At 38.5% G+C, this 24522-nt stretch overlaps 1 protein-coding gene across 1 annotated transcript in view; it reads left to right on the forward strand.

Moving 5' to 3' along the window:
- The window catches only part of ZGRF1 (zinc finger GRF-type containing 1), a 107065-nt gene that overhangs the window by 46944 nt on the left and 35599 nt on the right, over positions 1-24522 (forward strand). Inside the window, 7 exon segments of the mRNA XM_070047739.1 lie at positions 5-66; positions 68-130; positions 2967-3163; positions 4598-4731; positions 18716-18859; positions 20649-20763; positions 22823-23085. Of these exon segments, the coding sequence (XP_069903840.1) occupies positions 5-66; positions 68-130; positions 2967-3163; positions 4598-4731; positions 18716-18859; positions 20649-20763; positions 22823-23085 (978 nt within the window).

Consider the following 24522-nt stretch of genomic DNA (forward strand, 5'->3'; position numbering starts at 1 on the left):
AAAGTTAACATATCATTTTATACATCATCAAATGGAGAGAAACTGAAAAACTTGGAAAATAATGTACCCATCCTGCCATCATAATCAACCTGCAAAACTTGTTATGGTTAAAAAGGAAGGTCCAAATAAGGTATAGTTCCTACTTCCTTCCCTCCACCTTACGAAGTATTTGTCTTATAAAAAGTTTACGTACCTATTGCTTTATGACAAACTTGAAGAGTGAGTGCTGTTTAAGAGCCTTCTATTTGATGCATTAATAATTAACATGTAGTAAATTCTCAACATACTATTATGAAAAGAATAATCCGTGTTCTAGGATGCAAAAATATGATTAAAAAATCAATCTTCAAAGGGCAGGCATTTGCCCTAGTGGTTAAACAGCCAGCTTGGTTCCTTTTAGAGTCTCTAGGTTCAAGTCCCAGCTTCATTCCTAACTCTAGCTTCCTGCTAATGCTAATATGGTACCCTAGGAGGCAGCAGATGATGGCTCAACTAGTTGGATCCCTGCTCCTGGATGGAATTCCAGCTTCTGGCTTAGGCCTGGCCTAGCCCTGGCCTTTGCAGATATTTGGGATGTCAACCAGTGGGTAGGATCTCTCTCTGTGTCTTCTGTCTCTATTTCTTAAATAAAGAAAATTTAAAAAAAAATCAACCTTCAACTCTTTCTCTGTCTCTCTCACTGTCTAACTCTGCCTGGTTAAAAAAAAAAAAAAGAAAGAAAGAAAGAAAGAAAGAAAGGTTGAAACCAGACTGCTAAGTAATCCTTAGTAATAGTAACAGGTAAGGCTAGGGGGATAAAAAAAATATACTAGACACAGGAGACCTCAAATAGCTAAAGCTATCTTGTACAACAAAAAGCCAGAGGCATCACAATACCAGATTTCAGGACATACTACAGGGCAGTTGTTATCAAAACAGCATGGTACTGGTACAGAAACAGATGGATAGACCAATGGAACAGAATAGAAACAACAGAAATCAATCCAAACATCTACAGCAAACCTGTATTTGATCAAGGATCCAAAACCAATTCCTGGAGTAAGGACAGTCTATTCAATAAATGGTGCTGGGAAAAAAAAAAAATACTAAACTTATATTGCTAGTAATATATTTAGGAGGAAATCAGATTGACAGATGACTTTTACTTATTTGTAAGACTGTGCTTAGTAATACAATTTTCCTCTTCTGTCTGTATATTGTATTTCATCAATAGTTGAGGGTGTAAACTTTGGATTCAAATTTAAATGTTGGGTAAAATGGAGTTGAGGGAGGAATAGGAAAGTGTTGATTAATCAAATTATAGTTAGATAGTAATCAGAACTTCTGGTGTTCTGTGGCACAGTAAGAGGACCATAGATAATGTTAATGTGCTATATATTTCTCTCTTAAAGTAGAAAACTTAAAAGGAAGGATGTTTTCATCAGGAAGAAATGTTAGATGTTTGAGGAGACAGATATGTATACCTTGACTGGATATTCCACACTGTATACATGTGTAGAAACATGTGGTACCACATGAATAACTTTTATATATCAGTTAGAGATAAAATAAATAAATAAAATTTGTCTAAAGCAGGAATTAATAAAAATAGTATAACCATATAATTAAATGTTATATAGTGACTGAAGTCTGCTTTCTTTTTAAGATCATTCAATGATATGATTTCATGCTCATATTATGTTGTTAGAGAAAAGGGCTGGTTACAGAGTAGGAAATGTATTATTATCTGAGTTTTTTAAAAAATATATATTTATGTATTCTTGTGTGTGTATGTATTTGTATATGTTATGTGAGAGAAAAGAATAAAAGGAAATGCATAAGATACTGCTTATAGTTGTGTCAGAGTAGCTTGAATTGTCTATAGTGAACATTTTGCATCATAAAAACAATAAATCTTAAATTTATTGTTAATGTTCAAATACTTACGGGCTGATTCTGAGGCCAGAGTGCTGTTTAGGACATCTGCCATTCTATGGGTCTGCTGTGTATCTCACTTCCCATGTTGGATCGTTCTCTCCCTTTTTTATTCTATCAGCTAATATTTGCAGACACTAGTCTTATTTATGTGCTCCCTTTGGCTCTTAGTCCTATCATTATGATCAATTGTGAACAGAAATTGATCACCAGGACTAGTGAGATGGCATTGGTACATGCCACCTTGACGCGGATCTGGCTGAAAAGCCCATGAGAGTATTACAGGCATGGAAAGCCAAAACACTCTGGCAAAAAAAAAAAAAAAAAAACCTAAATGAAAGATCTCCGTGAGTGAGATCCCAGTGAAAAGAACAGGTCATCAAAGAAGGAGGTACCTTTCTCTGAAGGGACGAGAGAACTTCCACTCTGACTACGACCTTGTCTAGATATGATCAGAGTCGGTGAACTCAAAAGGGTTCCATAGCCTTGGCAGCTCATGACGAGAGCCTAGGGTGATTACTGATGCCATAAACAAGAGTGTCAATTTGTTAAGTCAACAACAGGAGTCACTGTGCACTTACTCCTCATGTAGGATCTCTGTCCTTAATGTGCTGTACATTGTGATTTAATGCTGTAACTAGTACTGAAACAGTATTTTTTCACTTTGTGTTTCTATGTGGGTGCAAACTGTTGAAATCTTTACTTAATACATGCTAAACTGATCTTCTGTATATAAAGAGAATTGAAAATGAATCTTGATGTGAATAGAAGGGGGGAGGGAGCGGGAAAGGGGAGGGTTGCGGGTGGGAGGGAAGTTATGGGGGGGAAGCCATTGTAATCCATAAGCTGTACTTTGGAAATTTATATTCATTAAATAAAAGTTAAAAAAAATTCAAATACTTTTTTATTCTTAGAATAATATAATATAGTGACAATTTACTAGAGTACTTTACTGCCAAACAATTTTTATAGGAGCCTTGACAAATAAAACACAAAAATAGTAGAAAAGCAAAAATATTTTTCTTATTAGGTTTTACTATCTTTTCTCTTAGGGTCGACTCTTTTATACATGTGATGGACCCAAAGCTAATCAGTGTAAATTTTTCAAGTGGCTTGAGGAAGAGACTCCAGGATTTTCATCACAGAAAGAATCTCAATCTGGCTTGGTTTTAAGTGATATGAAGAGTATTGGCTTATACTTAAGAAGTCAAAAGATACCACTGTATGAGGAATGTCAACTTTTGGTGAGGTAGGTTTGATGTTACCAAATAATTGTAATTACATCAGAATAGCAACTGTCATAATCAGTTTTAGAAGAGATTTAGATAGGAAAATCATCTAAAAGAGTCCTTCAGTTTCTATAACTGTAAAATGTGTCTTTCAAGTTATTTTGGCACCCTCTAAATGTCCAGCAGTGTTAGCAATACCAGGATACTACTTTTGCAACCATTTTTATGTATAGTCTAGGTTATTCACAATCCTAATGGAAACCCTGTCAAACAAACTTCAGGAATAATTTTTAGCAGTACAGGATAATAGGTAAGTGATCATTCACAAACCTGAACTTCATAGTTTATAAAATGATAGAATTTTCTTTTTAAAAATATGTCTTATAAAGGTGAGATTACTCAAAAACTAAATGTAGTGATCATTCACATGATAATTTAATTAAAAATTATTGAGATGTTACTTATACCATGCTGTCTTCTAAGTGCTTACCAGGTTCTTTTTCTTCCTTTTTTATTTTTTAAGATTTATTTTATTATTAGAAAGACAGAGTTTACAGAGAGAGGTAGAGACAGAGAGGTCTTCCATCCCATGGTTCACTCCCAAAATGACCACAACAGCCAGAGAGCTGACCCAATCCAAAGCCAGGAGCCAGGAGCCAGGAGCTTCTTCTGGGTCTCCCATGTGGATTCAGGGGCCCAAGGACGTTGGGCCATCCACTGCTTTTGCAGGTACATTATCAGGGAGCTGGATCAGAAGTGGAGTAGCCCATATGGGATGGTGGCGCTGTAGGCCCAAGCTCTAACCCACTGCCCCACAGCACTGGCCCCATAATCTATTTCATTAAATCATCAAAATGAGGGCTGGTGTTGTAGCACAGCAGCTTAAGGTGCCATCTGCAAAGCTGGCATCCCATATGAACACTAGTTCAAGTCACAGTGGCTTTGCTTCTGGTCTAGTCCTCAGCTAATGTGCCTGGGAAAGCAGCAGAAGATGGCTTGAGTCCTGCACCCAAAACCCAGATGAAGTTCCTGGCTTTGGGCTGACTCAGCCCTGGCCATTGTGGGGAGTGAGCAAGTGGGTAGAAGATCTCTTTGCCTTCCCCTTTCTTTCTCTAACTCTGTCTTTCCACTAATAAATAAAATATTTCAAAAACAAATAAATAATCACAGTAATCTGTAAGAAATGGAGATAATGAGAATAAGCTACTATTCCCTTTTTACAGTTACAGAAACTGAGATGTTATATCTTTTTGATACTTTTCCTGGCTCTCTTAAAATTGATGACAGTTCTGTGAAGGTTGTTATTTTCTTCCTTTGACAGAATATATTTTGTATGTGTGTATGAAAGTATATAAACACAAACAACCCTGGTCCTTTTGTTTTCATACTGTATTTTAAAGATTTTTAAAAAATCTTTATCTTAATATTCATATTCATTTTTATTCTTTCTTCAGAAAAGGATTTGATTTTCAGAGAAAGCATGGGAAACTAAAGAAGTTTACTGTAAATCCTGAGTTTTACAGTGAATCAAAAAGCAGAATTTATCTTAAGCTGAGTAGGAAAGAATGTTCTTCAGTGTATAGCAAAGGTAAGTTGACCTGATCATGTTGGTGATTCAGTTTTGCTTAGTATCTCTGTTACATGTAGCTCTACAAATTCTTTATATTAAATTTAATTTTTACTTATTTTTTATTCTTAAAGATTTATTTATTTATTTGAAAGGCAGAGTTACAGAGAGAGAGGAGGAGAGATAGAGAGATATCTTCCATTACTGATTTTTTCTCCAAGTGGCCACAATGGCCGGGACTGGGCCAGCCTGAAGCCAGGAGTCCTTTATTCTGTCTTGGTCTCCCACATAGGTTCAGGGGCCTAGAGACTTGAGCCATCTTCTGCTGCTTCCTCAAGCACATTAGGAAGGAGCTGGATAAGAAGTGGAGCAGCTGAGACTCAAATTGGTACTCACATGGGATGCTGGCATTGCAGACTGTAGCTTAATCCAGTACACCACAATGTTGACCCCAAAGATAATTTTTAAAGTATAGTTTAATAGTAATATATATTGTAAATTATTAAGTTAGACCTTTTCTAAAAGATCTTGTTAAAATTTTAAGACTTTTTTTTTTTTTTTTTTTTTTTTTTGACAGGCAGAGTGGACAGTGAGAGAGAGAGACAGAGAGAGAAAGGTCTTCCTTTTTGCCGTTGGTTCACCCTCCAATGGCCGCCGCTGCAGCCGGCGCACCGCGCTGATCCTGGCAGGAGCCAGGAGCCAGGTGCTTTTCCTGGTCTCCCATGGGGTGCAGGGCCCAAGCACCTGGGCCATCCTCCACTGCACTCCCTGGCCATAGCAGAGAGCTGGCCTGGAAGAGGGGCAACCGGGACAGAATCCGGCGCCCCGACCGGGACTAGAACCCGGTGCGCCGGCGCCGCAAGGTGGAGGATTAGCCTATTGAGCCACGGCGCCGGCCAAAATTTTAAGACTTTTTAAAAAAATTTACTAAGAGAATACCAAAAGATGTTTAATTTTGTTTAAAATATACATGAAGTTCTTGTCATCAAATGAATAAGTATATTGATTCAGCTGTACTCTGATAACATAAAAAATAAACTGAGATTGTAATGAGTGTATTGATCCTTCTTTTAGAGTCTGCACAGTTTGATAATATTAGATTGCAAATTTTGTGTATTTGGAAAGTGCTTTAAAAATAGTTTTTTAAAAGACCTTAGGTGTGCAAAATTGGATTAATCATTATCTTTGATGTATGACTTATTCTTGTTATTAGTTATCAAGCAGCTTATTTTTATGTAGTTAAGTGTGAACCCATAATCAAAGCAAAATCTAGTACCTTTCTATCATCATGTTATTAGGGATGGGCATTGTAGTGCAGCAGATTAAACCACTGCTTGGTACACCCACATCCCATATCAGAGTGCTGGTTCAAGTCCCAGCTACTCTACTTCCAATCTCACTTTCTACTAACGTATCCTGGGAGGCAGCAGATAATGGCTCAAGTGTTTGGGTCCCTGCCAACCACTGGGAAGACCTGGATGGAGTTACTGGCCCTCTCTTTGACCTGGCCTAGTCCTGGCTGTTGTGAACATTTGAAGAGTGGACCAGCAGAGAGAAGCTATCTCTGTCTCTATCACTTTGCCTTTCAAGTAGATGAAAAATAAATAAAAAATTAAGTAAAAAAAAGTTAAAGCACCACTATTTAACTTAAAGTAATCCTACTAACTCATCTGTTTGTCCCTCCTAATCCAAGGTAATTATTTTGATTGCTGTATTCATCAACATTTTGCTTTCTTTCATATGTAGTTTTATATAAATGGATTTCCAAAAAGCATATTTAAAATTTTTAGTTTTCTTAAGCCTTATTAAAATGATATCAGTCTGTTTGTAGTCTTTTGGAATTTACCTTTTTACTTAGTATATTGCTACAAGTTATCCATATTATTTGATACTGGTCTACAACATAAAATCTAGATTAATATTTTGACTGCATAATATTTTAATCTGTGAATATGCCATAGTCCATTCATTCAATCACTGATGGCTGTTTGAGTTTCTAAGATTTGCCATCCTGCATAGTGAACTATGAATGTTTTTGTATTGTCATAGATGTGCAAGAGTTAGGTATACTCTAGGAATGAAAATGCTGTGTTAACAGGGTATGAAAATGTAACACATCTTTAGATTGTAGTACCAAACTGATTTCCATAGTGATCATATCAACTTATACTCCTGCTATCAAAATGGGAGAGATCCTATAGATTAACCTACTCAGATGCCTATAAAATACTACTCTTGTGGTTTTAGTTTGCTCACTGATGATGTTGAAATGCTCTTCAAGTATTTATTGGGTTTTTAGTAACTTTTTTATTTATATAGTTTATTTAGTCTTCAGATTAATTCTTTGTTGACCATTTATATTGTGAATGTCTGCTTAGCTTTAGATAAACAAAAGTCCAGACTAATTAGTCCTTTTTATGACAGTGCTTTTTTGTATCTTATTTTTTAAGTTTTTCCTAGATCTAAAATAATTCTGTTAAGTTTTCCACTGCTCTAAAGTTTGTTTCATTTTTAAGACTTATTTTATTTATTTGAAAGGTAGAGTTACAGGGAGAGGTAGAGACAGAGAGAGGTCTTCCATCTGCTGGTTTACTCCCCAAATGGCTGCAATCACTGGGACTGGGCCAGGCCAAAGCTAGTAGCCAGGAGCTTCTTTTTGGTCTCCCACATGGATGCAGGGCCCAAGGACTTGGGCCATTCTCCACTGCTTTCCCAGGCACATTACCAGGGAGCAGGACAAGAATATGGGATGCTGGCACTGCAGTCTGAAGCTTTAACCTTCTGTGCAACAGCACCAGCCCTAAAGTTTTGTCTTGACATTTAAATCTTCAATCCATTTGGAATAGATTTTTTTTTTTTTAGTATGTGGTATGAGATAGGGATTCAGTTTAACCTTTTTCTTTTTAATTGTTGGTTTTACTAGAATAGTAACCATTTTAAAATTTATTTGGCAGGGGGTAGAGAGAGAGAAAGAGAGAAAGGGAGGGAGAGAAAGACATATCTATAGTGTGTGCTCCCATTTACCAGTTCACCTTTAGATACCTGCAGTGGTTGAGGCTGGGCTAGGACCAAAGGTGAGAGCTGGGATTACTAATTGGTCTTCCAAATGGGTAGATAGGAACCTGATTACTTGAGCTATCACTGCTGCCTCCCAGGATTTGCATTAGCAAGAAGCTGGAGTTAAGAGCTGGCACCAGGACTAGGTACTTTGATGAAGGACATAGGTATCTTAACCACTAGGCCAACTTCTTGCTTCCAGTAACCATTTTTTAATTGATTAGTCCTTTTTTTTTTTAATTTTAATCTGGAATGCTAACTCTGTCAATTAAGTTCATAATACCATGGGCCTAATTCTGGACGGACTCTCTCTCTCTCTCTCTCTCTCTATATATATATATATATATAATATTTACTTATTTATTTGAAAGAGTTAAAGAGAGATCTTACATCCACTGGTTCACTCCCTGGATGACCCCAAAGGCCAGAGCTGGGCCACGCTAAAGCCAGGAGCCAGGAGCTTCTTTCAGGTCTCCCACATGGGTGGCAGGGTTCCAAGCACTTGGGCCATTTTCTGCTGCTTTCCCAGATCACTGACAGGGAGTTGGATTGGAAGTGGAGCAGCTGGGACACGAACCAGTGCCCTTATGGGATGTTGGCATTAAAGGCAGTGGCCTTAGCCACTGTGCCACAACTCTGGCCCCTGGTTTGTGTATTTTATTCTACTGGTAAAATGGTATATCTTTGTACCACTTCCATGCTGTCTTAATTCCTATACTTTTTTTTTTTTTTTTTTTTGGACAGGCAGAGTGGACAGTGAGAGAGAGAGAGAGAAAGGTCTTCCTTTGCCGTTGGTTCACCCTCCAATGGCCGCTGTGGCTGGCGCGCTGCGGCCAGGCCAGCGCACCGCGCTGATCCGATGGCAGGAGCCAGGTGCTTCTCCTGGTCTCCCATGGGGTGCAGGGCCCAAGTACTTGGGCCATCCTCCACTGCACTCCCTGGCTACAGCAGAGAGCTGGCCTGGAAGAGGGGCAACTGGGACAGAATCCGGTGCCCTGACCGGGACTAGAACCTGGTATGCCGGCGTCGCAAGGCGGGGGATTAGTCTAGTGAGCCGCGGCACTGGCCCTATACTTTCATAAATACTGATATAGATAATACAAGCTTCCCCTCCCTGTTCTGTGATGTAACCTGGCTATTCTTGGCCTTCCACTCTTCCATTTGTCTTAGAATCATCTATTAAGTTTTGTGAAAAAAATTTGTTGGGATTTTGGTTGAAATTGTATATAGTTGAAGAGGAATGACATCTTTAAAATATTTTAAGAGATTTATTTATTTATTCAAAAGGTAGAGTGACAGAGGGAGAAACAGGGGACATTTTTCATCTGTTGGTTCTCTATCCAGATGCCTACCACAGCCAGGGTTGGGTCAGGCTGAATCCAGAATCCAGGATGTGGGTGGCAGGAATCCAAGGACTTAGGCCATTTTCTGTTGCCTCCCCCACATCAGTAGGAAACTGGATTGGAAATAGAGGTAGAATGCAGTCCCAGGTACTTTGATATGTTTTGTGGACATCCCCCTGATAGCTTAACCTGCTGCACCCCAACACCTGCTCCTACGATCTTCTTCTATCTTAATCTATCTGGAGGTGTATATTTAGGTTATTAATATGGAAGCTTTCTTCTTTCTTCTTGCCTATTTTGAAAAATTTTATTTATTTAAGAGGCAGAAGGAGAACAAGAGCTCCAACCCATCAGTTCACTCTTCAGATGCTGAAAACATCTGTGACTGGGCCAAGCTGAAGCCACAGAAGAGAATTCTATCCAAGTCTCCCATGTAGAGGCAGGGACCCAAGTACTTGAGTAATCACCTACTACCTCTCAGGGTGCACATATTAGTAGGAGACTGGAATCAAGAGCAGAGCCAGGACTCTTATATGGGATGCAGGAATCCCAGCTAGAGCTTTCCTTTTATATAATTGTGAAGGTGGTAAATTTCCCTCAAAGTATCATTCTAGTTTTGCTGAAGTATTTTTTCATTATAATTCAGATTGTTTTAGATTTTTTATGATTTCTTCTTTAATTCATGAGTTCGTTGGCATCTATTTTAATATTCAAATATATAGAGAATTTCTGTTATTTTTAAAGTTAACATCTGACTTAGTTACAGTATAGGCAGAGTCTTTTTTTAATTCATTAAAGTTTTCTAAAATTTTTATTTATTTGAAAAAGTTAGAGAGAGAGAGAAAGAGAGAGAGAGAGAGATCATCTCATTTGCTGGTTCACTCCACAGTTGACCACAATGGTCAGAGCTGAGCCAGGCTGAAGTGAGGAGCCAGGCGCTTCATCTACATGTCCCGCATGGGTGGCAGGGGCCCAATCACTTGGGCCATCTTCAGCTGCTTTCCTAGGGATCTAGCAGGGAGGCAGGTGGATCAGAAGTGGAGCATCCGGGATGTGAACTGGCAGTTGTATGTGATGCCTGCATTACAGGTGACGACAACTTTGCCCACTACACTGCCATACTGGCCCTTCATTAAAGTTTTTAAGGTGTTGCTAATGTACAGTATGTAAGAAATGCATACTTTCTCTAGTTGTTAGATACAGAACTCTTTAAGCATCAGATCAAGCTTATTGCTTGTATTTTTTAGATTGTCTGTACTCCACAATTTTTTGTCAATTATCAATAATCAAGGGAGATGAAGTGAAGTCTTCCTCTGTGGTATACTTTCTTCCTGTTATTTTATTGCTTTTTTCTTTTTGTACTTTTTGTATGTATTGAGGTAATTTTATTAGGTACATAGATGAGAAGACTTAGAAAAATTCTTAGAAAATGAAATTAAAGATAAAAATAATATAAGCTTTGCTTGCCAACATAAGCTCTGTTACTTTTATAAGTGATGATATCAGCTTTTTAATACATCCTTAAAGTACTCAGGGTCCTAGGAATTTAGCCATGTCAACTCAGTCTTTTTTTTTATATTATTAACTGAAGAAAAGTGGGTGCCCAGTGAAGATCTTTTTAAGCAAAAAAAACATCAGAAGAAGTCAAATCAGGACTTTAAGTTTGAGGCCTAATTATTTACCAATGAAATTCTCACAAAATTATCCATGTTTGATGAGAGAGTATTATCATGATGGAGAAGAACTCTCTGGTGAAAATTTTCTGGGCATTTTTCTGCTAAAGCTCTAGCTTATTTTCTTAAAACAGCAGATGTTATACTTTGGCCCTCCGAAAGCCAGTGGGCAAAATGCCTTGAGCAGCCCAAAAAATTGTTGCCATGACCTTTGCTTTTGTCATCTTTACTATCATCTTGTCCCTTATTAAAACAAGTTATGTATTTTGTAAACTGCTGATTTCTTTGGAGCATTGTCTCCATAAACTTTCATAAAGCATCAGTGATTTCACTGTTCTTCCACCCAGGCTTTTCTATAAATTTGGTGGTTGTTCTTACATCAGTTACAGCAGAATTCATATTGCTTAGCTAAGCAATCCTTTTGAAAGTGATGACTTAGCCTTCTTAGTGCCTCAGGCTAAATCTTTTCAGGTATGCTATAACAAATTTGGATGAGTTTATTTTGCTGCAAAATTTTGGAATCCATGCATAGGTATTTTTCATAATACGCATTTTTCATGAACCTTTTGAAGACCCTGCATATATTTTAAATCACTTTTATCTCCTTGGTAAATTGGAAGTTTTATCATCATGCGGAGACTTTCACCATTTCTAATATCTTTTTCTTAAGGCATAATAAATATGTGTATTTATCAAGTTTATTTTGACCAGTACTTAACTTGGAAGTCTTTTTCTGATTTTTCTTCTTTTGTGTTTTCTTATATTATTAATGTTTCCCTTATAGACAGACTATGCCTTAATTTTAAAAAAAGCTTATAAATAGAATAAGGCCATTAGTTAAATTTGTAATAATTAATTATAATAATAGTTATGTTTCTATAATCTTAATTATTTTATGCCACTTTTTCTATGCTTTTTTATCCTTCCTTGCCATTTAAAAAATTGATACTTAAGTCTTATCCTTGATAAAACAAGCACTTAGAAAATATTCATCCTTTGATTCTGCCTCCAGAATGCTTTCCTTAACTGTCCTCCATCCTGCTCAGTTGATAGTAGATTAGTGCTACTCAATATATGGTCTGCAAACTAAGGTCCACAAACTTAGTGGTTTCCAGAGAAAGGAGATGAGCTACTCCAGAATGTAAATCACCTTTGTTATAAAGCAGGCATTCAGCTCAACTAAGTTTTATTTGTAGCAAGACTTTCTGAATGAAGGACATATTATGTTTATTTGTTGGAGTACATTCTAGCACAAATTTCCTGTTGCAAACAAATAATAAACTGGGGGCCGACGCCGTGGCTCACTTGGTTAATCCTCTGCCTGTGATGCCAGCATCCCATTTGGGTGCTGGGTTCTAGTCCCAGTTGTTCCTTTTCCAGTCCAGCTCTCTGCTGTGGCCCGGGAGGGCAGTGAAGGATGACCCAAGTCCTTGGGCTCCTGCACCCGTGTGGGAGAGCAGAAAGAAGCACCTGGTTCCTGGCTTCGGATCGGCACAGTGCTGGCCATAGCGGCCATGTGGGGAGTGAACCAGCAGAAGGAAGACCTTTCTCTCTCTCTCTCTCTCTCTCTCTTACTGTCTCTATCTCTACCTGTCAAATAAAATAATAATAATAATAACAATAAACTGTTGAGGACAGGCTACTTTGAATAGTATTACTCTGAACATGTGACTTTTGGGTTATTATGAATCTATTTCCTATCTTCCTTTGGATGTTAGTTTGGTTACATATAAAATTCCAGGTTCTAAGTTCTTTGCCTTTAATACTTTTACCCTATCAGAACACCTATTAGAGATTTTGTATGTTTTAACTTAATATTTCATATGCTTGGTTATCTTCTTACATTCATTATTGCTACTGAAAAAAGTTTGATGACATTCTGACTGGTTCCTATGTATATTATTTTCTCTGTCTTGCTGAAAGCTTTCAGATTTTCTCTGTGGTTTTGATAGTCTTATTTCTTCACAATTGTGTTTAACTGTGGGCTTTTTTTTTCTCTCTCGTTTTGGTAATACTATTGTCTTTTAAATCTAAAGTCCTTTATCTTTTTTTTAATTCTTAGAAAATGATCTTCATTGTAATTTCAAATAATCTTCCTCTTTATCTCTTTATTTTTAGTCTCAAGTTTTATATTTTCTGGGTTTTTGTCCTTTCTTTCTTCTTAGAAAAGTCCTCAATATTGCTCATTTATTCAAGTGTGTCCACTTGGCTGTTTACCATTTGTAACCTTACTTCAACTGCCATATTTTTCCAGCTTAATATTTTTCATTCATTTCTTTTTTATTTTGTCATTATTTTACATAGCTACTATCTTCTCTACTTTTCTTCTCTTTACTAGCTAAATTTAAATTCTTTGTCCATCTGTTCTGGTGTTTCCTTTTCTGTAGGAATCTATATTCCATTATATTTCACTGATGAAGTCTGTGTTCTTCAGATATCTTATTATTATTTTTCACTTTTCCCTGGTGGCATCAGATTTTCTTTCTGTTAATACGTATGGGATCCAGTCTGGTCAGCTCCAGTGAGCTCAGGGAATTGGGAGTGTAGCTAAGCTATAGAATAGAAAGCCCCTGGCACCAGAAAACCACTGTTACCCACAAAGCAACCCCTGAAATGACATCCAAACCCTTTTGAATAAAGGGAGAAGAAACATAAAGAGGAATCTTTTGCTGGAAAGCAGATTCTTTAGCCCTGGGGGACTGGAAAAGTAGAGGTTGGGTAGAGACTGTCTGTTGATCCATTGGATAGTACCTGTTTTCTGCTTCTTACAGCACAGGGCTTTCATTGCCACCCTGATGTATTTTCTGGGCTTTCTGGACCAGTAGTGAGAAGTGCCTGTTGGGTGGATATGGCCCAGTTGTCCCAGTATAGTTGGGTGGAGGATAGGATAAGAAAAAAAGGACAGAATTCCTGTGTCTCCTCAACCAGCTTTGATCCCTGCCTCCTCAGCAGCCCTCCCCAGGCTGCCTTCTACCCTGGACCAAAACCACTCTAGGCTCAGACACTCCGATTCAAAACAGCCCCTCTTACTCCAGACAGTTTCTGTAGTTTTCTCTGCTTCTTTTTCTGTTTCCTCTAGGAAGGGGCCCACTGCTCAAACTAATTTATCATCTTTGTTGGAACTAGAACCAGGAAGCCTTTAGAATTTGTTTTTTATTCAAAAATTTCATTGAACATTTTTGGGAAATGTTTGAGTTGTGGTACTAATTCAGGAAAAAAAAATGTGTAATGTAGCCTCTTGCGGAAACTTCTATGCAGGAAGTTGTTCTTATTTTTTTTTTTTTAATTTATTTGACAGGTAGAGTTACAGACAGTGAGAGAGACAGAGAGAAAGGTCTTCTTCCATTGGTTCACTCCCCAAATGGCCACTACAGCTGGCGCTGCGCCTATCCGAAGCCCCGTCTCCCACGTGGGTACAGGGGGCCAAGCACTTGGGCCATCTTCTACTACTCTCCTGGGCCATAGCAGAGAGCTGAATTGGAAGAGAGGCATCCGGGACTAGAACCGGCACCCATATGGGATGCCTGCGCTGCAGGCGGAGGATTAATCTGCGCCACAGCGCCAGCCCTGGTAATTTTTTTTTAAGCCTGGACTGAGTCCAATACTAATCTTTTGCAGCATAGTTGACAGTTACTATGGTCTGAATGTCTTGACCTCCACCCTCCAAAATTCATATGTTAAAACATAATTACAATATGAGAGTATGAAATATTTAGGAGGTGATTATATCACCAGGGTTCTGCCGTCATGCACGGGATTAGTGACCTTATTAAAGGAATTGAAGGGAACTCCCTAGTGCCTTTGGATCCTTCAGTTATGTGAGGACCCAGCTTCTGCCTCATCTGCCAAATGAAGACACAGCAAGAAGTTCCAGGTATGAGGCAGGAGTAGACCATCACTGGACTCTAGATCTGCTAGTTCCTTGGACATCCTAGCTTCTATAACCATGAGAAATAAAATTCTATTATTTATGAAGTACACCAGTATAAGGTATGTTGTTGTAGCAGCCTGAACAGACTAAGACAGTAGTCTTATGGGCAAGGAATTTTTGGATATAAACCTAAAAACATGGGCAACAAAAGTAAATATAACTTAAAAAATTTGGGACAGTGATGTGGTGTAGAAGGTTAAGCTGCCTCCTGCAGTGCTGTTATTCCATATGGGTTTAAGTCCTGCTGCTCCACTTCCAATCCAGCTCCCTGCTAATGTGCCTGGGAAAGTGGTGGAAGATGGCCCAAGTCCTTGGACTCCTGCCACCCCAATGGAAGACCTGCAGGAAGCTCCTGGCTCCTGGCTTTGGCCTGGCCCAGCCTCAGCCATTCCAGCTTTTTGGAGAGTGAACTAGCTGATGGATGATCTCTCACTCCCCAATCCTCTCTCCTCTCTATGGATTTTCAAATTAAAAAAATCTTTAAAAGAAGAAAAAGCAAAATAGACAAATAGGATTTATCAAACTAAAAAGCTTCTGCATAGCAAAGGAAACAACAGAGTGTGAAAAGGCAGCCTACAGAATGGAAGGAACTATCTACAAACCATTTATCTGATAGGGGTTAATATGCAAAATATATAAGAAACTCAAATAAATCAATAGTAAGAAAACAAATAACATAGTTTAGAAATGCACAAAGGACCTCAATGAACATTTTCTCAAAGAAGAGCTACAGATGACTAACATGTACATAAAGGCATACTCAACATCGCTAATCATCAATGAAGTGCAAATCAAAACCACCTGAAACCTGTTAGATGGCTAATATCAAAAAGACAAAATAGCAAGTAAGAATATGGAAAAAATGAAATGCTTGTACACTGTTGATGAGAATGTAAATTGGCACAGTATAGCACTTTTATCAAAAACTAAAAATAGAACGACCATATAACCCAGCAATCGCTCTTTTGAGTATATATCCAAAGGAAATGAAATCACTATCTTAAAGAAGTTTATCTGCATTCCAAGAGCATTACTCAAAATAACCAAGATATAGAAACAACTTAAATGTCCTTCAGTGGATGAGTGGATAAAGAAATAATGATAAACACACAAATACATGCATTCACACATAATGGAATATTCAACATTTAAAGAGAAGGAGACCGGTGCTGTGGCATAGTGAGTAAAGCCGTGCCTGTAGTGCTGGCATCTCATGTGGGCGCCAGTTCGAGTCCTGGCTGCTTCACTTTTGATCGAGCTCTCTGCTGTGGCCTGGAAAAGCAGTAGAAGATGGCCCAAGTCCTTGGGCCCCTGCACCTGTGTGGGACACCTGGAAGAGGCTCCTGGCTCCTGGCTTTGGATTGGCACAGCTGCAGCCATTGCGACCATCTGGGGAGTGAATCAGCAGATAGAAGACTTCTCTCTCTCTCTCTGCTTCTGCCTCTCTGTAACACTGTCTTTCAAATAAATAAAGAAATCTCAAAAAAAAAAAAAAAAAGAGAGAGAGAAAGAAATTTTTTCATTTGCAACAACATGAATGAACTTGGAGGATATTTTGTTAAGTGAAATAAGCCATACATAGACAAATAATGCATGATATCACAAATGAGGGCACCTTCAAAAAGTTCATGAAAAATTTATATTATGAAAAGAATATGTATGGACTTTATTATATTTTGCACCAAATAAACATATCTTTTAATTCTATTTTTTCATGAAATTCTGAAAGTACCTTTGAATATGTGGAATCTATAATAGTCAAACAGAGAAACAGAGAGGAGGATGGTGGTTGCCAGGGACTGTGGGGGTGCATGAAATGGGGAGCTGCAAATAAAAAGTACAAATGTTTAGTTAAAAGAGGAATATCTAATATACAGCACATTAAATATAGTTAATAATAATTTCTACTTAAAATTTGCTAAGGGAGTAGATCTTACGTGTTCTCACTACATAACACACAAAAAGATAACTATCATGGCAGGTATATTAGGTATTTTGATTGTGAGAATCATTAACTCAGTCTCCTAAAGAGGTCGAATGGCTGTAGAAGCTCTTCCTCAGAGAGATGAGCTTTGAAACAACTGAGGAGAATCTGTGCAACCATTTTGCATAATGGGGTTTACTCAAGGACTGTGAAGTGATGAGAGATTTAAACAGCCAGCACTCAAGGGGCTTTGGGTTTGTCCCCTGGGCCATCAGGGATGTGATGCAGTCATAAAAGCAAGGCCGCACAAGGTGGATGGAAGAGTTATGAAACATAAGAAGGCTGACTCAGGAGTCTCAAAGACCAGGAGGCCCACCTAATTGTGAAGCAGATGTTAGTGATATTACAGAACCCACTGAAGAGAGGCCAGGGCTGTGGCACAACTGCTTAAGCCACCACCTAGAATGCTGATATCTCATATGGGTACTAGTTTGAGTCCCTGCTCTGCTCCTGATCCAGCTCCCTGCTAATATGCCTGGGAAAGCAGCAGAAAATGGCGCAACTCCTTGGGCCCCTGCCACTTACGTGGGAGACCAGGATGGGGTTCCAGGCTCTTGGCTTTGGCCTGGCTCAGCCCTGGATGTTACAGCCACTTGAGGAGTGAACCAGTGAATGGAAGATGACTCTGTTTCCCTTCCTCCCTCCCTTCCTCACTGGCTTCTCTTTCTCTCTGTAACTCTGCCTTTCAAGTAAATAAAATAAATTTTTTAAAAATTTACCAAACCTCACTGGAGAACAGCAGCTCAGAGATTATTTTGAGCCATATGGGAAAAACCAAAATGATTGAGATCATGACTGACCAAGGCATTGGCAAGAAGAGAGGCTTTGCTTTTGTGTTCTTTAACTACTGTGACTCTGTGGTTAAGATTGTTATCCATGGGGCTGCCACTGTGGCATAGCGGGTAAAGCTGCACCTGCAGTGCCGGCATTCCATATGGGCACTGATTCGAGTCCCGGCTGCTCCTCTTCCAATCCAGCTCTCTGCTATGGCCTGGAAAAGCAGTGGAAGATGGCCCAGGTTCTTGGGCACCTGTACCTACATGGGGGACCTGGAAGAAGCTCCTGGCTCCTGGCTTCAGATCGATGTAACTCTTGCCATTGCAGTCATTTGAGGAGTGAACCAGCAGATGGAAGACTATTCTCTCTCTCTTTCTGTCTCTCTCTCTCTGCCTTTCCATAACTCTGCCTTTCAAATAAGTAAATAAATATTTTTTTTAAAAAAGGTCATTATCCATACCATACTGTGAAAAGTTCTGACTGTGACTTAAGGAAAGCTCCAGTGAATCAAGAGATGGTTAGTGCTTTGTCCACACAGAGTTTGCAGTGGTTCTGAAAACTTCGGTGGTGCTTGTGGAGGAGGTTATTTTGGTGGTGATGACAAGTTTGGTTGTGGAGGAAACGTCTATAGTTGTGGTGACTTTGGTAGTAACCGAGGTGGTGGAGGATATAGTGGTAATGGGGACGACTGCAATGGACTTGGTAACGATGGAGTCAGTTTTGGAGGCAGTGGAAGTTATGGTGATTTTGGCAGTTACAACCATTGAGCTTTACATTTCAGACCCATGAAGGGAGGCAACTTTGGAAGGCGAAGCTGTACTTCTATGGCAGCAGAGGCCAGTGTTTTGCCAAATTGTGAAATCAAGGTGACTATGACCAGTCTAGCAGTAGCAGTAACAGAAAGTTTTAATAATTGCCAGGAAATAAAACCTGGTAGAGGAGAGTCAGAGAAGTGACAGGGAAGCTACAGACTACAACAGTTTTGTGAATTCAGCCAAACACAGTGGTGGCAGGGCCTAACTGCTACAAAGACTTGTTTTAGACAGTATTTGTGTATGTCTAATGTTATTTTTTTTTTGTATTCATGTTGTTGATTGCTAATTGTAATACTAATTTGATCATAATACTAAATAAATTTTTTTAAAAGGACCATGTTGTATACCTTACTCATAAATATACACAATTTTTTTTTGTCAATCACACATCAGTAAAACTGGAAAAAAAATGTTTGTCTTTTTAGATGACCTTTGGGTAGTTTCAAAAACCCTCGACTTTGAGCTGGATACCTTCATTGCATGTAGTGCTTTCTTTGGACCATCATCTCTCAATGAGGTTGAGCTACTGCCTTTGAAAGGCTATTTCCCTTCTAATTGGCCCACTAACAGTAAGTATTGCCATGTCCATCTTAATTTATATATATGTGTGTATATATATAAATATATATGTATGTATATACACACTTTTTTTAAGTTTTAAGGATTTTATTCAGTGAGAGAAATGCATGGGAGAGTGGGGGCTCTATCTAAGGGAGAAAGAAAAGTTCAGAGACTAAGTTGGAGTCCATACCAAGCAGAGAGCTGGCCAGGAGCCAGTTATGTGCAGCAAGCATGCAAGCAAGAAAGCAGGGAGCGGGCGGCCTGAAGGCATAGGCAGCAAAGGGTAATAATGGTGAAAAAAAGGCCAGGACCACCATGTTCCAGGCCTTTTATCCACTTCCAACGGGAAGTGGTTATGTAGCCTGATTGGCAGGTGGCATACAGGTGGGGTCAAGTAAGGAGATGAGATCACGCAGAGGGCGTGGTGAAGATGTGGTCTTCCAGCTCACAAATCTAATCGAATTTATCCTGACTGCCTACCTACAACATTCCCCCCTCAAAAAACCCCATTCCCTTAATCCTAAGGGCTGTTGAGGGTGTAGAATCATCATTATCTTCTGTAGCTGCTTCCTGCTTATGAGGAGCATAGCACAGGCCCTGCCTGTCCTGGGCTTAATTTATATTTTAAAAAGAACGATAAACATAGGATGCACTTTCAGCAAGAATGCTGCATATGAGATTGTTAGATTAAACCCAACAAAAAGCACCCACCTCTAATTCCTACTCTTACGTTCCATATGCTTCTGAAAATGTGTATATGAGTTAAATATATAAAGATTTCTGCAGCTCATGTCCCATAAGACTGACAGTATAATGAAATCTTGAACCACCACTTACATTTTTGTTGAAGTTGAATTTTACACAGTATATAACAGAATTTAAAAAATATAAACATTAAACATAAAAATTAGAATTTTCTAAAACAATTTTTATATTCAGTTCTAATTCCCTTAATTTGTTGTACATTTAATAAACAGTTTGCTATCACATTAAGAAGGTCTTGCAGATTTTACAAGAGATTTTGTAAGGGGTTGAACAGGCAGGTTTGATTTTTGGTTTAAGAATACCTTATCATCTGTCTTGAGAAATTCTTTGTAAGGCAGTATACTTCCAGCCTTTTTTCTTTTTCTTTTTTTTTTTTTTTAATAAAGAAACCTTTAGTAAGCTGAATTTGCTGTTTAGTTCTATGAATCTACAGATTTCTGTATACATTTCAATCTCCGTAATTATTTCTGATGGTTAAATTTCACCTATACCTAATTAAATATACAGTATTTCTTGACATATTTTTAGTATTTTATGAGTGTTTTTACCTTTTAATTTTTTTCTTTCTTAATGAGCAAAGCAAGTCAGCCAACCTTACAAGTCCAATAAGAGCCTAATTAAGTATATATTTGTCACTTTTTATGTGACTGTTTTCATTTTTGTTGCAGTTCCATCACCATTTGCTTTATAATTTTCTGTATACTTCTATAAAATAATTGAGAAAGAAATGTAAGCAGATGAAAATTACACAAATACCATTATACAGCACAAATGGTGTGCTGAGTAAAGGCAACTGCCTTTACAAATTTTATTTAAATTTTACAATTTTTGGGTATCCATATATAAAGTGAGTGAGCAGGTAGGATAGAAATTTAATGGGTAAAAGTTTGAGGACCTCTGCATTTACCTATGGATTTATGTCATGTGATTCATTCAGTAACTGAACTCTCACATATATGGCTATTTGAGGCGTAGTTTTCATGGTCCATTTTATTTACATTCAAATGTGAGCTTCCTGCATTCTATTCACAGTTATGGTCCATGCATTATTGGTCTGTAATGCTAGCACTGAGCTGACCACTTTGAAAAACATTCAAGACTACTTTAATCCAGCTACCCTACCTCTAACGCAGTACCTGTTAACAATGTAAGTCATCATTTACCTTTGGCTCATTAGTATTAAAAATGGTAACTAAAAGTGAGTATAAGTGTGCAACTATAATTATCTTTCAGAATATGAGATTACTATATCAGCAATTAAAAAGAGAATGGGAAATATTCATCGTGTCATCCACCCATCTATTCATTATTTGTTATATTTTGGGCTCAAATATTACTTTAATTTTTTTCTACTTCTCAAGGGTTAATTTCTTAATGATCGTTTCAGTTTTGATTTTATTGTTTTATTCATCTTTTGAGTTTTTGTACTTCATATTACCATTGAAAGAAAAATATAGGTTGAATTCACTGTGTTTATTAATACTAATTTTATTCTTTAAATTGCCCATATCTTTTAATTTCTTTTTTTTAAGAAATATTTATTTATTTTTATATGAAAAGCTGAACATCAGAGAGAGAGAGGGAGAGTGAAAGGGAGAAAGAGATCTTCTATCTGCTGGTTTCATCCCCAAATGGTACAATAGCCGAGACTGGGCTAGGTCAAAGCCAGCAGCTAGGAAATCCATCTGAGTCTCTCTGCCACGTGGGTGGCAGGGGTCCAATTACTTGAGCCATCATCTGCCACCTCCCAGGCATGTTTAGCAGGAAGCTGGATTAGAAGTAGAGCAGCCAGCATTTGAACCAGCATTCCAATATGGGATACAGGTGTCACGAGCAACAGCCTAACCAGCTGTTCCATAATGGCAGCATCTTATTTTTAATTTCTTAAGCACCAGGGGTCCCCTTTTTAAAAGTAGGAAGTGATAGTACATTGAGGGTAATAATTGATAGAAAAAAATTTGTTTTCCAATTTAGAATGTTATCTATATTATGTATTTCAGCACAATGAAATTCCAGTTACAATAAATAAATAGCCTTATTATTCCATTATATGTTTATACAGTCTGAAATGGATTTAACCTTTTTAGAAGTGGAAATAAAACAGTATATTTATTGCAGTTTTTCTGAAATAAAGATTGCATTGATTATCTAAGACAGTCCACTTCTTTTTTTTTTTTTAAAGATTTATTTCATTATTTAAAAGGTAGAGTTCCAGACAAAGAGGTGGAGGCAGAGAGGGAAACAGATCTTCCATCCATTGGTTTATTCCTCAAGTGGCTATAACAGCCAGGGCTGGACCAGGACAGAACAAGGAGCCCTGAAAACCATCTGGGTCTCCCAGATATTTGGGTTCAGGGACCCAAGAACTTGGGCCATTTTTACCCTTTTCCCAGGTGCATTAGCAGGAAGCTGTATCAGAAGTGGAACACTTTAACTGGTGCCCATATGGGATGCCAGTGTTGCAAGCAGTGGCTTAACCCACTGTACCATAGCACTGACCCTAGTCCACTTCTTCTTCTATCTTTTTTTTTTTTTTTTTTTAAGATTTATTTGTTTATTTGAAAGACAGAGTTACAGAGAGACAGAAAGAGAGAGAAAAGTTTTCCATCTGCTGGTTCACTCCCCAAATGGCTGCTACGGCCGGAGCTGTGCTGATCTGAGGCCAGGAGCCAAGAGCTTCTTCCAGGTCTCCCATGCAGGCGCAGGGGCCCAAGGACTTGGGCCATCTTCTACTGCTGTCCCAGGCCATAGCAGAGAGCTGAATCAGAAGTGGAGCAGCCTGGACTCAAATTGGCACCCATGTGGGATGCCAGCACTGCAGGCGGTGGCTTTACCTGCTTCACCACAGCACCAGCCCCCCTCCTACCCACCCCCATCCAGTCCACTTCTTAATAATGGTGTGGTTTTGGGGGGGGAAAATTAATATTATGTGTCTCTATTTGGTATGGTTATTTCCTGGTATTACTATCAATATTATATTAATTAATGTATAAAATGTTTAACACTGTGCCAGCACATAGTAGATACTGAACAAATGTTATTTCTCTTCCAGTCTCCTTCACATTGGGATATGTATCCATTTGTTCCTATAATAAAATGCTCTTCTCTGATTTGTATAAACTGAAGGCTAAGTTATGAGTAGATACATGTCATTTATTTTAAAAATCTCTAGTTTTCTTTGATTTTATTTGCTGCTCTTTTACTAGGTCTCCATCAAGCACACTTAGCAACAAGAGAGTCAGTAAGAGAAAATTTATCCCACCAGCATTTGCACATATCAACACAAAATTTCAACTACTCAGCCAAGGAGCATCATTGCAGTTAGCTCATGAGTTAATTCAGGTACACAAGTTAAATGAGGATCAAGCAACAGCTCTAATTCAAATAGCCCAGATGATGGCTTCCCATGAAAGTCTTGAAGAAGTGAAGGAACTGAAGAACCACATCCTTCCTATCACAATCATACATGGTAAGAAGCAAGAAAGAAAACAGTTCTAGTAAATATACCTCATGTAATCTTTTGCAGCTTATTATGGTCCTTTGTGTAATTTCCTAATCAGAAAAGTTTCCAGAATAAATCTAGTAACCTGAGCCCAGAATCCACTTTAGTAAACTGTTATAATGGAGTTGAAGTGACTACCGTAAAATGGGGAATTAGCAGCATATCTGATGAATGAGTAGCATTATACTATCATTAGTAAAGTACTCAAATGATCTAGATGCCAGTGTATTTTACAATTGGGAGTAGACTTTAAATTTGTTCAGGGGCATTTGTAGAAGTCCAATGTGCTATCCATTGCACCATAGAGCCACCTAAGAGGCATTTATTAGTTCCTGGTCAGCTTACTCTTCCATCCTTCATAGCAGCTATTGTAACCTTCATTATCTCACCCCTTCCTTGCCTGTTCTCTACCCTCTCTGAAATGGATCTTGCCTCTGAAACAGGAAATGGAATTAATACAGAAACTCCTTCCAGTGTCATGTCCTTCTCCAGCTTACCGAAGTGTAGACCTATTCTTACCTCTTCTGATGCTGTGCAAGGGAAGGAACTTTATTTTTTCCTTTTCACAGCTGAGTATTCTATCTGGGTTCTGTCAGCACTATAGCTCATTTTCTGACAGACTTTTAGCCCAAAGCAGATCCTATATATTGCCTTATTTTGAGGAGTTACATCACATCCACCTTGCTGATCAGACTAGATACTGTGAAGTCATTTTAAGATTATACTTTTGGGGCCGGCACTGTGGCATAGCAGATAAAGCTGCCACCTATGATACAGGTATCCCATATGGGCCTTAGTTTGAGTCCCGGATACTCAACTTCTGATCCAGCTCCCTAATAATGTGCCTGGGAAAGCAGCAGAAGATGGCCCAAGAGTTTGGGCCCCTGTACCCACATAGGAGACCCAGATGGAGTTTCAGGCTTCTGGCTTTAGCCTGACCCAGTCCCAGCTGTTGTGGCCATCTGGGGAGTGAACTAGCAGATGGAAGATTGATCTCTCTCTGTGTCTCCATCTCTGTAACTCTGCCTTTCAAATAAATAAAATAAATCTTTAAAAAAAAAAGATTATTCTTTATCCAAAGATTAAGTGGTTCTCTCAATCCTTGTTCCCTTCCCCACCTTTCCTTTCCCCCTTGTCACCTTTCTTTCCTCCCCTCCCTCCTTCTCTTTCCTCATATGAAAGGCAGAGCAACAGAGTGAGATAGGAGACAGAGTAAGAGATCATCCATCCACTGGTTCACTACTCAAATGGCAACAACAGCCAGGTCTAGGAAAGGCTGAAACCAGGAGCTAGGAACTCAGTCCGGATCACTCCGTGGTTAGCAGGAACCCAAACACTTAGGCCATCTTCCACTACCTTTCCAGGTGCATTAACAGAAAGCTGGGTCAGAAGAGTAGTAGCCAG

Source organism: Oryctolagus cuniculus, chromosome 8 (genome assembly GCF_964237555.1).
Source record: "Oryctolagus cuniculus chromosome 8, mOryCun1.1, whole genome shotgun sequence".
Lineage (NCBI taxonomy): Eukaryota > Metazoa > Chordata > Mammalia > Lagomorpha > Leporidae > Oryctolagus > Oryctolagus cuniculus.